Source organism: Limanda limanda, chromosome 20 (genome assembly GCF_963576545.1).
Source record: "Limanda limanda chromosome 20, fLimLim1.1, whole genome shotgun sequence".
Lineage (NCBI taxonomy): Eukaryota > Metazoa > Chordata > Actinopteri > Pleuronectiformes > Pleuronectidae > Limanda > Limanda limanda.
In genome coordinates, this window is record NC_083655.1 from 17633402 (window position 1) to 17648068 (window position 14667).

The 14667-nt window shown below is 41.8% G+C and overlaps 1 protein-coding gene across 1 annotated transcript in view; it reads right to left on the reverse strand.

Annotated features, from left to right (window-relative positions):
- The window catches only part of mpp7a (MAGUK p55 scaffold protein 7a), a 134729-nt gene that overhangs the window by 97181 nt on the left and 22881 nt on the right, over nt 1-14667 (reverse strand). The window contains exon 2 of the mRNA XM_061093825.1: nt 2427-2595. Coding sequence (XP_060949808.1) covers nt 2427-2463 — 37 coding nt within the window. The 5' untranslated portion in view covers nt 2464-2595. The remainder of the gene's footprint in view (nt 1-2426; nt 2596-14667) is intronic.

Consider the following 14667-nt stretch of genomic DNA (forward strand, 5'->3'; position numbering starts at 1 on the left):
ATTTGTTTGTCGGTTGCTTTGTCTGTTCGTTTGCAAATAAGACAACATAAAAACTACTGGACAGATTTCTATGACACATGGTGGAAGGATGTGATCAAGTGAACCCATTTCTTTTAGGGTCGGATGCAAATTAGGGGGCGGATCAAGGATTTTCTTTTTCACTTTCTGCAACATTTTTGTTGATTTCTCAGAAAACAATTCAATGTTCTTGATGAAAAAAATCAGACATTTTCAGGGGACTGATATGAGTGTATGTAATTTGGTGCAGATCAAAATATAATGAATTTTTATGTGGTATTTTAAGAGGATTGTTGGGCCTTAATGGAGGTAAGCACTCTGCTGAGTGCCACTCTAGTTATGTATTAAAATATCTCTTTTTTGCTTTATTTTTCCTCTCCTACGCCTCTTTGTTTTTTGTTTTTATCAATAGCAAAGACTTTTTGGTGTTTATTGTTTTTGTCTGTTCTTTGGTGGGTTATGTGACAGTGAGTTATATTTTCTTACTGATGTACAGGGCGGCACAGCGATTGTCCAAAAGAGTAAACTGAAGAAAAAGATATTGTTACAGCGGAAAACCCATAAACCTATCTGTTTTTAAAAATATATTCTTACTTGGACGGGAAATCTTGATATGGCGTAAGTGATATTAATCTTAGTCCAAGGAATACTTGGGATCGAGTTACATATTACCAAAATAGCATTTAAATCTGGAAGGACCAACACTCTCTTTCTTTGTCTGAGTCCATATCTGAAATAACTTCAGTCTGGTTCATCTTACTGGTCAGGTAAACCCTGTTATTTCTGATGGATAACCTGGTAAATATGAGGTTTAATCCCTCTGATCTGACAGAGAACAGATGTTGCTGAAAGGCTAGTGTTTTATAGGACACTACAAATGCATCACTTTTTTCCATCATTCCTGGTGGAACTTTACTCTTAAATCCACAACATTATTTTAATACCAAGTGTAATACTTCCAGGACCCTGTGTAAACGTTGGTACAATTCTGGCTCTCCCCAGTGCCAGGCCAGCCACAGGTATTCGTGAGTTCACCAGGCCTGCAGATCAGTGACCTAACGTTCATTCATAATGTTCATCATGTTTCACCTGCGCACACAACTTCACAGGACCATCAAGGGGGAAGCAGAGGAGATGGGCCAGAGGAGTCTTTACGTGTTTTATTTGGAAACCTGAGCCCGTGCCGGTAATTGCCCAAAATGACTCTAATCGTAATTGACGGTCTGGCTTTCTACTTTGTCTGCGCAAATTTCCAGGACGACGGGGGCTACAGTAACTCTGTTAAAAGTCTGGACACAGTAACGCACACACTCTTTATCCATCAGAGCAGGACTTTATGTCTGTCCTCCTTTTGTCCTTTCTGTGCTTGCCCTTCTGCATCTGTGTGTGCACGATGGTGCAGCCGGCCATTAAGCCAGACTGAGAGAAGGAAAGTGTTCCTGAGGGGAGAGGTGGTGATTTCTGGCAGCTGTCTCAGCGTTGACAAGCTTTGACGTGTTCCTCCGTCTGACATCACACGCTCGGTCACACACACTCCGCTTAACAGAGGGGTGAAAAGAAAGAGACAGAGTACAGGATGCACACCTTGATGATATTTTGCTCTATGGTGTTGGATTGTATATCTGAAACTGTGTGTTTTTCAATTTTGCAGGGCAAAAAAAGGGAGTTTTACTGTTTTAGAAATTCTAAAGCAGCCTTAGGGAAAATGTGGGTGATTGATTTCAAGTTTTACATCAAATATAACAGAAGGTGGTGAGCACACCTTATTTGACTAAAGATAATATGATTCATTGTAAGGGCTCATCTAAGTTTTCTTTACGGATGAAAAGAGATCCGTCCATTTCAAACGATGTATCCGTCACTGCCAACTTACTTCCATTCATTCTTTATATTAGCACGTTTTTCCACTGGAGGGAAATACAAAGTAGAGAGTTTCTGACAAAAAGCATGGCGACGGTGGAGGAGGTTCTCCAACAAGCGGTTCCACCGTACCTTTTTGTGCCTGTGTTCAGGCAAAGTAACATGATACAGCGTCTGTAGTTCCTTACCAAGTTGCAACGCCTCTCCTTAAAAAGTCGCCTTTGCTGAAGTTACTCACTCGTGTCCAATGGTCATTTTGCTTGAACTATTGGCTATGCTGCCCTCCACGATGTCCCGTGGTACTGCTCTGTTTCATCGATATCCATGAGCTTTCAGAAGACGTGCACGAAAGCAGAGTACATTTCCATACATGTATCTAACGAGCATAAATGAGTCTTCAGGCCATGTTCGTTATAATGGATGTAAAAATGTGATTTACAGTACAAAAATACTTAAGCAATTTTAGCTGGAAAAACATTTTACTGGTTTTGTGTTATGTGCAGAAAAACTTGAATTACAGCTTGTGTTCCTGGCCGAGGGGTATGTACCTGGCTCGTGGCCGGCTCCGGTGGCCAGGGCAGGCATGGCTCCTGCCGGCTACTTCCTGCTTCCCCTCAGGCTGTGGAAAATGACAGCAGGGCGTCAGAGCAGTGGGCTTCTCAACAGCTTTCCCCCGGGAGTAGCTGGATGTGAGGACAGGATTTATGCCATGGAGCCCTGCAAGAGAACAAGATTTTAGAGGCTACTTGTCAAGTGGCAGAATGGCCACACACACGTGTGTCAGTCAGCTCCAGGTTGTGTGTGCCTATGTTTGAGTGTGTGTTATGGGGTAGTGTAGCCATGGTTATGAATATCTCCCATATGAGCAAATACTGTATATGAATTTGTGTGCAGGTGAACCAACAATGGACAGTGACTGATTCACTGAGAGAGAGTGTGTGTGTTTTGACAGTACATTCACAGTTGGCTCTGGGTGTTTACAACCCAACACTTCTTTTCCCAAGCTGATGAACATCATGCTTTGTACATGAGCCAAACTAAACACGCACTCAGACACACATGCAACACGCATCCGCAGCTATCCCACACTTTATTCTGCTTCCAGCGGAAACAAGGGGAACTTTATCCACCGAGGGGAAAGAAGGCATCTGAAAGCAACAGACCTGTGAAAAATCAAGCAGGCGTGGAAAAGCATCGCTTCGTAAATAACATCGCTCAACTGGAAAGCCAGATAGAGCAGGAACAGGAAGAGAGGGGACGTAGAACACACATACAAAGTCTGTGGCTCATTGAACTCCCCCCCCCCCCCCGGAGTGGATGAACATGTGCAGACACACACACATATTTAGTAGCGTACAATAAAAACATTCAAACAGCTAATAATATGCATTAATTTGCAAAGAAGAGGCAACCGGTCCTTGTTATTAACCTAACAAAGCACTGAAAGAGCTAGAATTTAGCAGTTTACCAAACAACACAAACGGCTTTGAAAGGCAAATTAACTAGTTTAACCAGTGCAGTGCCCATTCTAAACCTGACTGTTTAGATTGGGATGTTTACTTGGCCTGTGAGCGACTTTAGAATTATTCCTTTGTGAGTCCTCCTCAAACAGTTCCCCAATATACTGTCACTCTATTTTTAAGGCAAGTGCAAGTTAATCACAGATTAGGAACAACCTCATAACTTGATCAGGTATGGTAATATGGCTACTAAGCACTATTACTTAATCTGTGTATAAGTGATTGACTGGTCTCAGTGGATGACCTCAGCCCAAACTAATCTGTGCTACCCTGGCCTTGACTCAGCCAAAACTCACTGAACCCGTAATAGCCCCCCCCACCCCCTCCCTCAGTATACCATGTATACATACGTACATTCATAGTTGCTGTTTTTAAAAGGCCATAAACTGAACAATCCATGAGTCCAGCTACATCCTGCCAGCTTTTCTCTAAAAAAAAAAAGGAGAATGAAAAACAATTTGGTACAATCCTTTCAGATATTTTTCAGCGGTCAGCTCAATGATCCATTACATGTCAGCTGCCATGACTCGTGGCCCAATCAAACTCAGTTACCTAAACTGTAGGGCCTTGAGGGTCCCATTAGCAGCTCACCTCACTGACAGAAAATGCTCACAAGAAACAACAGCAGTGACATAAGCTGCATTCTGTGTCTCCCATGTTGCTCAGTGTAGTAAAAAGCTGGCTCAGGGCAGAGATTGAGTCACAGTGCATTACGGTTATTCTGAAACAGAACCACTCGGCTGGAGACAGGGAAGACCAAGACGCCTGCGCTCTTCCAGCTCATTAGGACCCCCGTCAGTGGTTAGGTGGCGTCAGCCACACACAAAACTGTTTTGATTTCAGGTGCATCTCAGCGAGGAAACAGTGGATCAGAAAATCCTTCAAAACGTATTTTCTGTGAAGAATGTTTCACTCAGCCCCCGCAGTGTCGGCGGCACAGGAGTGAGTATGATCCTGGCGCTTTGCCCCACAACACACACAGGTCGAAGCTCGAATCAGAAATGATTTGCCTATGTAACGAAAAGGCCACCACGCCTGTCTGACATACTGTGATGTGAATTCACCTCAGGGCCAAACAGACCCCAGGTGGAACCTTGTGGAAAAAACTTCTCGCCAATACAGTCCTTAAGATGCCTGAGTGAGCAGGTAAGCAAGCCACTGAGAGCATATCAGAAGAAGAATATCTTTCTCCTGGATTGAGATGTACAAAATATGGTGCATTCATCAAAAGAGTGCTTAAGGAGGGATTGATTTTCCAACGAGAGGCGATCTGGGAGACGAATTCCAAATCCTGCTCCTATGTCACGCCAGCACCAATTTGTAGGCCAGATTTGTCAGTTGTCTACCCGAGCTTTGCACAAGCATAAAGTACGAATGAAAAACCTGCTGAAACGGGGAGTGTGGTGCTGTTCAACCCTGTTGTGTACCGCAATAAAATAGGTTAAGGGGACCGGCAGAGAAGGGCAGTGGACCCAACGTAACAGCCAGCGGGTTCATGCCAAGAGAAATGACCCATGCTAAATCAGTTCAGTGTTTCACAGAAAGAGGGCTACGGCACGGTTTTGTCATAAGACTTTGTGATTGAAATGACAGACTTAAGGAAAGACAAGGGAAGCAGGAATGAAGGGAGGGGGCATGAATACTATTAAGGTATGCCGGGCTGTAATATTGGTCTTTTAGCCCTTTGTTGAATTCAAAGAGTAATGACCAGATGATCCCTGATCTGTGGAAGGATCCATCTTTCCATTTGGGGAGCTTTCTGAGGGCCAGGAAGCATGTTGCCGAGCCGGGAACACCTGGGACTTTTTTACATGACCCAGAAGAATCATAAGAGTCAGAATTAGAGAAACATTCCCCGCTGTCAGAATGCTCTAACTGGGTTTGTGCAGCTCGCACAATATCAGATGGTCAGGGAGTGAAGGGGACACTTTGCCATGTGGACGAGAGATGGGATACGCTTTAATTGTAATGAGGTATTCCTCCGTTTACCCCAGTGCACTTCCACCTGTTAGTATACTTCTGCAGCCATCTAGTGGAAGCTTTTGGTACTGCAGGGAGTAGTCACGCTGAAATCCCTGCTGGGACACAACTCGAAGCTCTTCTCCCAAACAAAGACCTGTATGTTTGTGTCTCACGAGACGCTGTCTGTGTCCGCAAAGTGTTGTTCAGAGAGCAAACGCTGAGGTCAAATCAATGTTTACAGAGAAAACAGCTTGGAGGGAATGATTGATTGGTGGACAGATAGAAGCAGGGAGGTGAAGAAGACTGTTATTCCTCTTCTTTTGTCAAAAACAAGTCCATCCTGCCTGACTCTCGCCTGGATGCTGATGAAGTTTCTGAGAGAAACCACAGAGTCAGGAGAAAGACACAAGATCTATAATCTCATCTCACCTTAGGCCGCAACAACAATTTCCAACTTTTGAGTTTACAACCTTGTACCATTTTTTTTACTCTTGAATCTTTTGCTTCTTTCTTCCTCCCAAGAATGGATTTGACAGTGAAGGAATCACAGCAAGTGGCCAAAAGGCAACAAGAGCCTCATTAGGAAAAGAAACAAGTAGAAAAACACGTCACTGTTCGGAACGTTCACATGGTTTTACTGGGCGGAATTGGTTCTGCACTCACACTGCCTCCATCTGCACCTGGACAGGACGTGCTACTGGTGACGCGGCAATGGTCGGCTCTGCCATTCAGCGCGACCAAAACCTCCCCGGGGTGCTGTTGGCGTGTTGGACTCTGTTCGGGACTGTCCCTGATCGAGGGACAGGAAGGACAGCTTTTACTAGGCCACCATGACTGACACCGATCCGCCTCATCACACGACAGACTCACATCCAAAGCCACCTCTGTCACACCTGCTCTGGTTACAGCTCTAAGGACCAGTTTGCTCCAAAGCTATGCTCCAGCTCCAGTGTCTGCGGACTCACTCCAGTCTAATGAGTTTATCTACACTGGTCCTTGGTCACATGATGGAGCTATTTGGCCAGTGTGACATCTGCTCACGTTACCAATTACATACTGTCACTGTGAGGCTTTTGCCCTGCAGTTATTTTAGTATTTTGTGAGATAAAGGAGATTAGGTTTTATTGACCAGTGTGCCTTTGATTTCATGGACCTTTATGATCTTCAGCTACTTTTCCCTCCAGAATTCACACTTTGTAACGTCTGAATATTATTTTCATTTCATGGCTACAGGTAATGCAACACCCGATTTCTGGTTGTGGCACCAGGACAACGTACTTGTTTTATTTTTGTACGTTTTTCGTACTTGGGTTAGTACAGTAGAAAGTAGATATGGAAGAAAGTGTTGTGGTAAATGCAAAAATACAAATACATAAATATTTTAATGAAGCTCCAATCTCCAGTTATTATCCACTCTCTGAGACTCATCCCTTTATCTGAGCCTGCTGCCTTCTACTTCATAGATCCTACAAAATATCCAACATCTCCCACTTTCATTCAAAGCTGCATGTTGAAGGGTGTACTGACTTGTTTTCACAGGAGCTTCTGTGATTTACAGCGATGATAACAAAAAAGCAAATATCCCTCCATACAAAGAGGCATTCATATTAATGCTGTGATGATGTTAGGAAAGAGAAAGCAGGAGTTTGAGCTACACAGAAAGAAGAAGAGATGTGCACTACCATGTGGGTTTTTCGTAGAATTCATAAAGTTGCTCCTTTTATGGAAAACTATGTTCTCTACTACTTCGAGCCCGACTGGTGGGCCTCAGCTTTGGGGTGATGGTATGGAGTGGCTGTGAAGACAGATTGGATGTAAAATCAATTTGTATTTCAGCTACTCTACATCATATTGGCTTGTAGCGACCACAGAGTGCAAAGTCAGACAGACAGAAGTAGATAGAGTTACAGCCACATGCACACAACCGTACATGACACAGTCGTAAGAGTATAATTTCAGCTGATCCAACTGTGGTAAAAGCGAACATTCATTTACACTCAGACGCACAGTGGAACTACATTTCAATGGGCTGTGCATAATTGCAGTGTATTAAACTGTGGTTGAGGGGAATGATCATCCACATGACATTTTCGAGATGGAAATACCGAAAATCCTCCTGATGCCAGCTGCATTGGGCAGCCCTTTGCCTTTTCTGTTACTTCGGTGGAAAAACAATTGTTGAATAATGTCTTTTTCCTGCCGCGGCCGGCACTGCCAAGATGTCACCATGTCGATTCCTATTAAGTGTAATGTGCGTGACGCTGGCAGGACAGGGTTGTGTTTTCAGGCATGTGCCACGCGAATTCCTGCTAATAATCGTTAGCTTTACAAGGGATTGAAGCTGCTTAAACTAAGTCGTGGCGGTGGCTGGCATGGCCCAGTGTTCCTGGACGGACTTACTGCGTGAGGAGCAGTAATGACGATGAGCAATAGGAAGAAGTACACGCAGACAAGTAAAAAACATGTGGAAACAGATTAGGGGAGCAAATGTGGAATATCACTGAACACTGTTAAGCCATGACGAAGGAAAGTTCAAAATGAGAGGTTAATAGAGAAATGGGAAAAGTGATCTATCTTCTCCTCATCTCAGGTGGGATTTTTCTGACAGCTCAGACAGAATCAGCACGCTGCCACGTGTTGCTTTGAGGCATCACAGCTTTCCACATAAAATACATCTGCTTATGTGTATATATGGGTGTTTTCTTCTCTCTCTCTCACAGAATCACATACACACAGACATAAATCTGTGTTTAGGTCAACCAGTCCTTCCTGAGAGCCTAAAACATCTGAAATCGTTCTCTCCTGACAATCACCACAGCACACAAGGAGTGTTTTGTTGTTAAAAAATAAAATCACTTTTAAGAGAAGATTCAGCACAACATTTACAAGAGGAACGGAAAGATGTGTTTCAGGAACTCAGAGCTCACTGATATGGATGAATATATGAGTCAGGGAGCTCTGAGTACATCAAAGATGATGACAAGTCTCAAGAGAACGAGATATTTATTACAGAGGGTTACAAGAGATGCTGGTGGATTTGTCGAAATTGCTTTGAGACTTTGCAATGGCTCTGACCACCACTACTCACACCACTAGATCAGTTGAGTGTTTTTTACTTAAGAAAAGCTCATAATAAAAAGGCGTATTCTGATGTCATCTACATATAGGTGTGATGTTAAGGTTGTTAATAAATATATGACGGATAAGGATAATAACTCATCGCGGCTCAAACTCTCTTTGTCCTAGCAAACATTCCTCTGACCACACAAAGACCTGTGCACCAATGAAATGAAACTCATCTGTTCAGGCACACTTAGTGACTGAATACAGCCGAATCATTTAGATCTAACAAACTAAGATATATTAACACCGGTTATTAAACGCCACCAGTAAAATGACACAAAAGCTTGCAAGGGACTTACCAGATGACTTCCTTCCTGCAGCAAAAACATGGGTCCAGGTCCACACACAACAGCAGCGGGCACACCCACTCTGTTATTACAGTGCACGCTCACTGACTCCTCCCACTCAGGAAGACACATGCACAGCAGGTGTATCGGCTCACCTGAACAGACCTGATACTCAAGTTTCTGTTCCTGCTCACGGTGCTCCGCCCTCTTTCACCTTACAGGACGACTCAAAGGTAAACAGTGTTAACCTGTGTAACCCTTGCACTGTAATAATGGCTATTCAGCTAAATCAAGGCTTTACAGAATGTTATTCTCCCACTTGTTAATATAGTTTTAAGAATAAATAAAAAATGGTTCAGGGCTAAAGAAGTGTTCATATTTCACAAATTCCCTGACTGCGCTGGTACAAGCCTATAACTGTGTCATTCCTTACATTTGTGGGAAACGCAAAACAATAGTTAAAAATTATTTAATTAATCTAAATAGCAATTAATTACTTAATATAATTGTTTTACAGAACAGCACTAGATTCAGATAAGACTATGTGTCTCACTGGACACTCTCCTCAACCTCTCAAAGAGTAGTGACAACAAATGGCCACTAGATGGAGCAAGCACCTTACTATAAATGTCCAGTTATAATATTGTGCAGGAATTCTTTTTTAGGGAAGGAGCAGACAGTGTGAGTCTATATTGTGTGTATTTGTGCACACAGCTTGTTTGTCTCTGCCTTGTTTACGACCTCAGATGTGTCAGTAAAGATGGGAGCCAGTGATCCGATCCTCTGTCTGCCAGGGCCCCGTTATTACTATAACCAAGGAGGGGGTCACACAGGCTGAAAGCGGGCTGCCACATGCACAGCAGTGTGTTTTGTTTCTGATGGTCGTGTCTGCACAGAGACACAGAAAATATGCATATCCTGACTGAAAATCTGATCACAATACAGTTGATTAGCCGAACAGTTTTGCAGCACCTTGTTGTAACAAACAGGATTCTATAGTTTAACTGTTTAAGAGATGATGGTTAATAATGTTTCCTGTTGTTCAGGGAAATGCAAATAGAAAATCGACTTGTTTTATTGACACAAATGACATGACGTGCAATAAACAGTCAAGTGTTCTTCTTAATGGTGCTGTGTGTGAATGTTGTAAATGAAGTGTGTGTGCTTTTATATGACTATATTAACTGGTAATGTTGTCATTTTGGTCAGGTCGCTAATGCAAAGGAATATGATGTAGTTATATGAAATAACATGAACAAATACTGAAACTAGAAGGGCACCCCATAGAGCAAATAACCCCACAAAGGCCCAACAGTCCAAACCTTGAACTCAATCAAGCGGCGCGAAATAGTACACACTTAAAAATCAGTCACCGGATTATGTCTGATTTCTTTCATCTAGAGCCATGAATTGTTGCCTCGGAAATTTGGGAATACATAAACACGCCCTATCTAACAATCTAATGAAAAGTTATCTGCCCCTCTGTTCAGATCTGCCCCAAACTGTATGGGCCATGTCCAATCGTTCCACTAAGTTTCATGAAAATTTGTTAAGCAGTTTCTGCCTAATCCTGCTGATAAACAAAGCAACCAACACACAACCAAGGGACAGGGACAAACACAGAGTAAGTTATAATGATACATTATTATTATTACTATTATACATACAATATGTTAATGTAGGAAAACAACTATATTCAAAATATAAACATTTACTGGGGAATAAGATGCAATGGGAAGGCCTTACTTTGTTGTTTCTAAATAATTGTGACACGTTTTTATGAAATAGTTAATTCATAATATCTAAAACCATTAGTTGCAGCCCTACATTGTTCTCCCATACACTTCCGTGTCTTCACACCTCTTCCACCTCTTTGTCCTCCTCCCATCTTGCCCCTCTGGTTCCCATGCACACAGAGCAGCTCTTTGTCTCACTCTGACCCATTAACAGGGAGAGGAGGCACTATCAGTCGCCACTCACACATTCCTCCCTCAATCTCCCCCTCTCTGTCACACACACACACACACACACACACACACACACACACACACACACACACACACACACACACACACACACACACACACACACAGTTTGGCGGGTCACATGTGTAATTGTAAATGACAAATTCAATTAATACTGGACATGAAGTGGGAGACAATGAATCATCCTAATAAACTCTACAGAGGGAAAGAAAGACAAAAGGGTGGATGGGTTGGTGGTCATAGTGGTGCTCGGAATAAAGGAGTAAAAATCCACACTTTGCTTAATCAAAAAATACCATTGACGTGACTGCTTTACTTAAGCCCTGCAGGACCCAGGGTGCCTGAATTAAATTGTATTTATTTATAGGGAGGGAGAGACACAACCCATTAATCCTCTATGCAAACAATTTATTTACCACATATGTACTTTGCAACTCCACCTTTCACCACCATTAATTAGATGATGATAGATTCTCCCACGACATCTGTGAGGCAAATAGCAATGTGCCTACAATGAGAGGCCCAGAGAGAACAGCAGGTAGACATAAGCCTCACTAATCCGGACGTCCCTCTAAATGCCAGTGTCGCTGGGTAACCTACATCCTCGGCAGATACCATAGGAGTGAAATACTCTACCTGCAGCACTCTGACCAAGGCGGGACAGGAAATACAGATAGAAAACTAGAGAGACAGCTGGTTTGACATACTGACAGATGGGATGAAGCATGTAAGGAAGCAGTGATGCAACAGACAGAGAGGTCTAAAGGGTAACGTCAGGTCTGCAACCTTCCGTCTGCGCGGCTGCATACACATGCACGCACCCCTGCTGGGTGTGTTTACAGGACGAGCTGACAGAGCCACGGTGGGAAGTGGAAGTGAGCCTATTAATAGATGCATAATTGATATACAGACCAGAGGAGAGAAAGAAAATAAGAGGAATGAATGACTGAAACGGGAAAATGAAATCTAGAAGTCCCTGACTCCATCTAGTCCACATGAGAGCTGTGTACATGACCACACTAAGGCTGTCTGGCCATCTTTGGTACAAAAATAGCTATTTCAACATTCCTTCATCCCCTTCTAAAAAGAGTCCTTCATACTATCAACAAGCATTTGTGGTTAATATTGTAGACTTGAGGCACAAAACTAATCACGTCAGTATAACTAACGTTAATGAAGCCATCCTCAGAGACGCTGTTAACTGCTGATATTGGCTCGCTCACATTTATCCTGAAGATTTACCCATGTAGGCATGCACACCTGTTGGCAAGAAACTGCACTAAAGGATTCCCACAAATACTTTTGTTGTAATCTAGAAACAATGTTGCCATTGCATAGTTCTTTGTTCATAAGTCTCCAATGTAATGTTCAATCTTAAGTGTCTTCAGGACATCCTCATTAGAGAACCAAAGAGTTGAGAGCCTTACGAGCAGCTAAACACAGAGCACATATAATGCTACTGTAAATTGAATGAGTTTTTCAAGGGCAATGAGAGCTTAGATGACAGAGTTACTGGGGTCAAAGTCGGACACCAGGTTAGGGTTAAACCAATGAAGACCCAAATTTACATGCTATTACAGTCAGGAGACAGAAATACTAAAATGCAAGATATAGTTTGAGACACAAGAACAATTAGCCTACTGACCTGATCACTGATTCTAGCACACATGGTTACTGTGTTCAGACCCAGTAACCAAGTTAAAGCTAAACTGGGTCAATCAGCACCAGTTAGACATTCATCTGCATCAGCTACTGAATGTCAGAACTGCCACCTCACTGTGAGAGAGCAACCTAAATATATAGAGCTGTTATTTGGTTAATCCCCAAAGAGGTGGCTATGATGATAAATGTGATCGTTTTCCATTTTGGGTGGAATCAATATCAAAAGTGAATTGAATAAGGGCTTGTTTTCTTTATGCTAAAATAAGAATTCGGCCAGATTTTGTTACACCCAGACTAAGTTGTATTTTAACTAGAATTAAGGGCTTCATAATATATGGCATAAAGAAATACTTAGAAGGAATTTAATAAAAGGTACAAACAATATTTAGCTATAATTAGCATATTAATGCTTAATTTCGCAGTGGCCTTGACCATTCACCTCCAAAATCAAATGATTTCCTCCTTGAGTCCAAGAGAATATTTGAAACACACATAATACAATTTTGAAAGTGTTTTTGAGAAACTGCTATTACAGGATGGGACGTATGACAGACGGAGGAAAAAAAATAGAAGCATGAAGGCTCAGGCCACATCTGTTGCAGACACATAAAACCCATTAAATCAGTCTGTCCCTGACCCTGTGCCACATTCACCTGTTACAGGTATTTGAAAAGAGGTTTTCTTTTGTCCTTTTATATTTTCACCCGGACCTTAACAATAGAGCCAAGCCCGGTTCTCACAGCAGCACTGAAGTTCCTCCCAGCAAGGATGTGATAAATATTCATACAGAGTAAAAGCAGAGCTAGAGCTGAAACGATTATTTGATAAGTTATAGTAAAATGAATTTGTTTTGAGTTTAACAATCAAGTGATTGTTATATGAAAATACCAAACTTGCTGTTTGTTTTGACACAATGATTTACAGATATTCTTTATTATAGGGAATATTCAATTAAATATTCCTCAGTTTTGAAATGTTGGTCAACAAATTAACGGTTGAAGTAGTCACTTTGGTATAATGTATTTTCCACAGTTTGTCCCCACTATTTCTTTTGAAATGTAATAGTAAACATTAGTTGATTACTCAGAAAATACAATAGTTATTAGTTGCATCCCCAGACTCAACCTCTCTGTTTTGGCTTGTCAGATAAGACACAGGCCCTCACCCTAGCTCTAACACAAAAGCAGTACTTGTATAGTGACTGATAATCCTCCTGCTAAGCTGCTTATGACAGAAAACAAACAATTACTAGATGCCACCCAGCTGATGCTGTTGCATCATTTTGTCTGCAATAAGTAGATGCTCTGCAGTGAAACTGTGGATATACACAACAAGACAGATACTTCATTACTGATACCTTATAAATAAACTATAATGTCACTCGGAGAGCTCGCTCTTCCACCTAAGCCCAACAGTCCCTTTATGAAAGCACTTTTAAATTCACTCGTTCCTGATTTTTATTGGATCTACATCAAATTGCACACACTCATAAATATAACCCCAATAGAAGCCTGATTTTATTCAGGATTCCAGGAATTATTCTTTGGAAAAGCAACAAAATGCTGAAAAACTCCCTATATCGCAATATTTAAGACAGAGGAAAGAAAATCCTGGATCCGTCCCCTGATTCGGATCCGCACTAAATTTGAATGGGTTCTTACCTGACCCATACCACATCCTTCCACCAGGTTTTGTGGTAATCCTTTTGATAGGTATTTCATAAGCTTGCTAAACAACAGACACACAAACAAACAAATATGAAAACATAACCACCTTGGTGGAGGTAAAGATAAAATCTGTAAGATTTGTAATCCTGCAGCCTAATCTGTTTTAGATTTTTTATTACCCTAACTTGCCTTTATTGCAGTCTTTTCTAGTATTTATTGTTTTGTTATGCATTATCTAATTCCGAATGTTTGACTCATTTTGAATTCATTTTTAACATCCTATGTTTTATAACTCCTTTGTAACCATGATTGCATTTGTTCAAAGGGTGCTTTATAAAAACAGGGCACAGAACCAAGGCCATTTATGAGAAAAGCAAAATGCAACAGAGAGAAAAGAAAAATTGGAAACTGTCTTTCACACAAAGAAAATCCACATCCTCCTCAATAACAAGATGAAATGTCTTTCCAGGCAAAACCGAAAAACAATAACAACAATTTCATACCACATTTATCGTCCAGTGACCAAATCCTGCATTCATCCCGGAGGTGTTTCCCTCTGTAGGCCACCACAGGAGCCTATTCT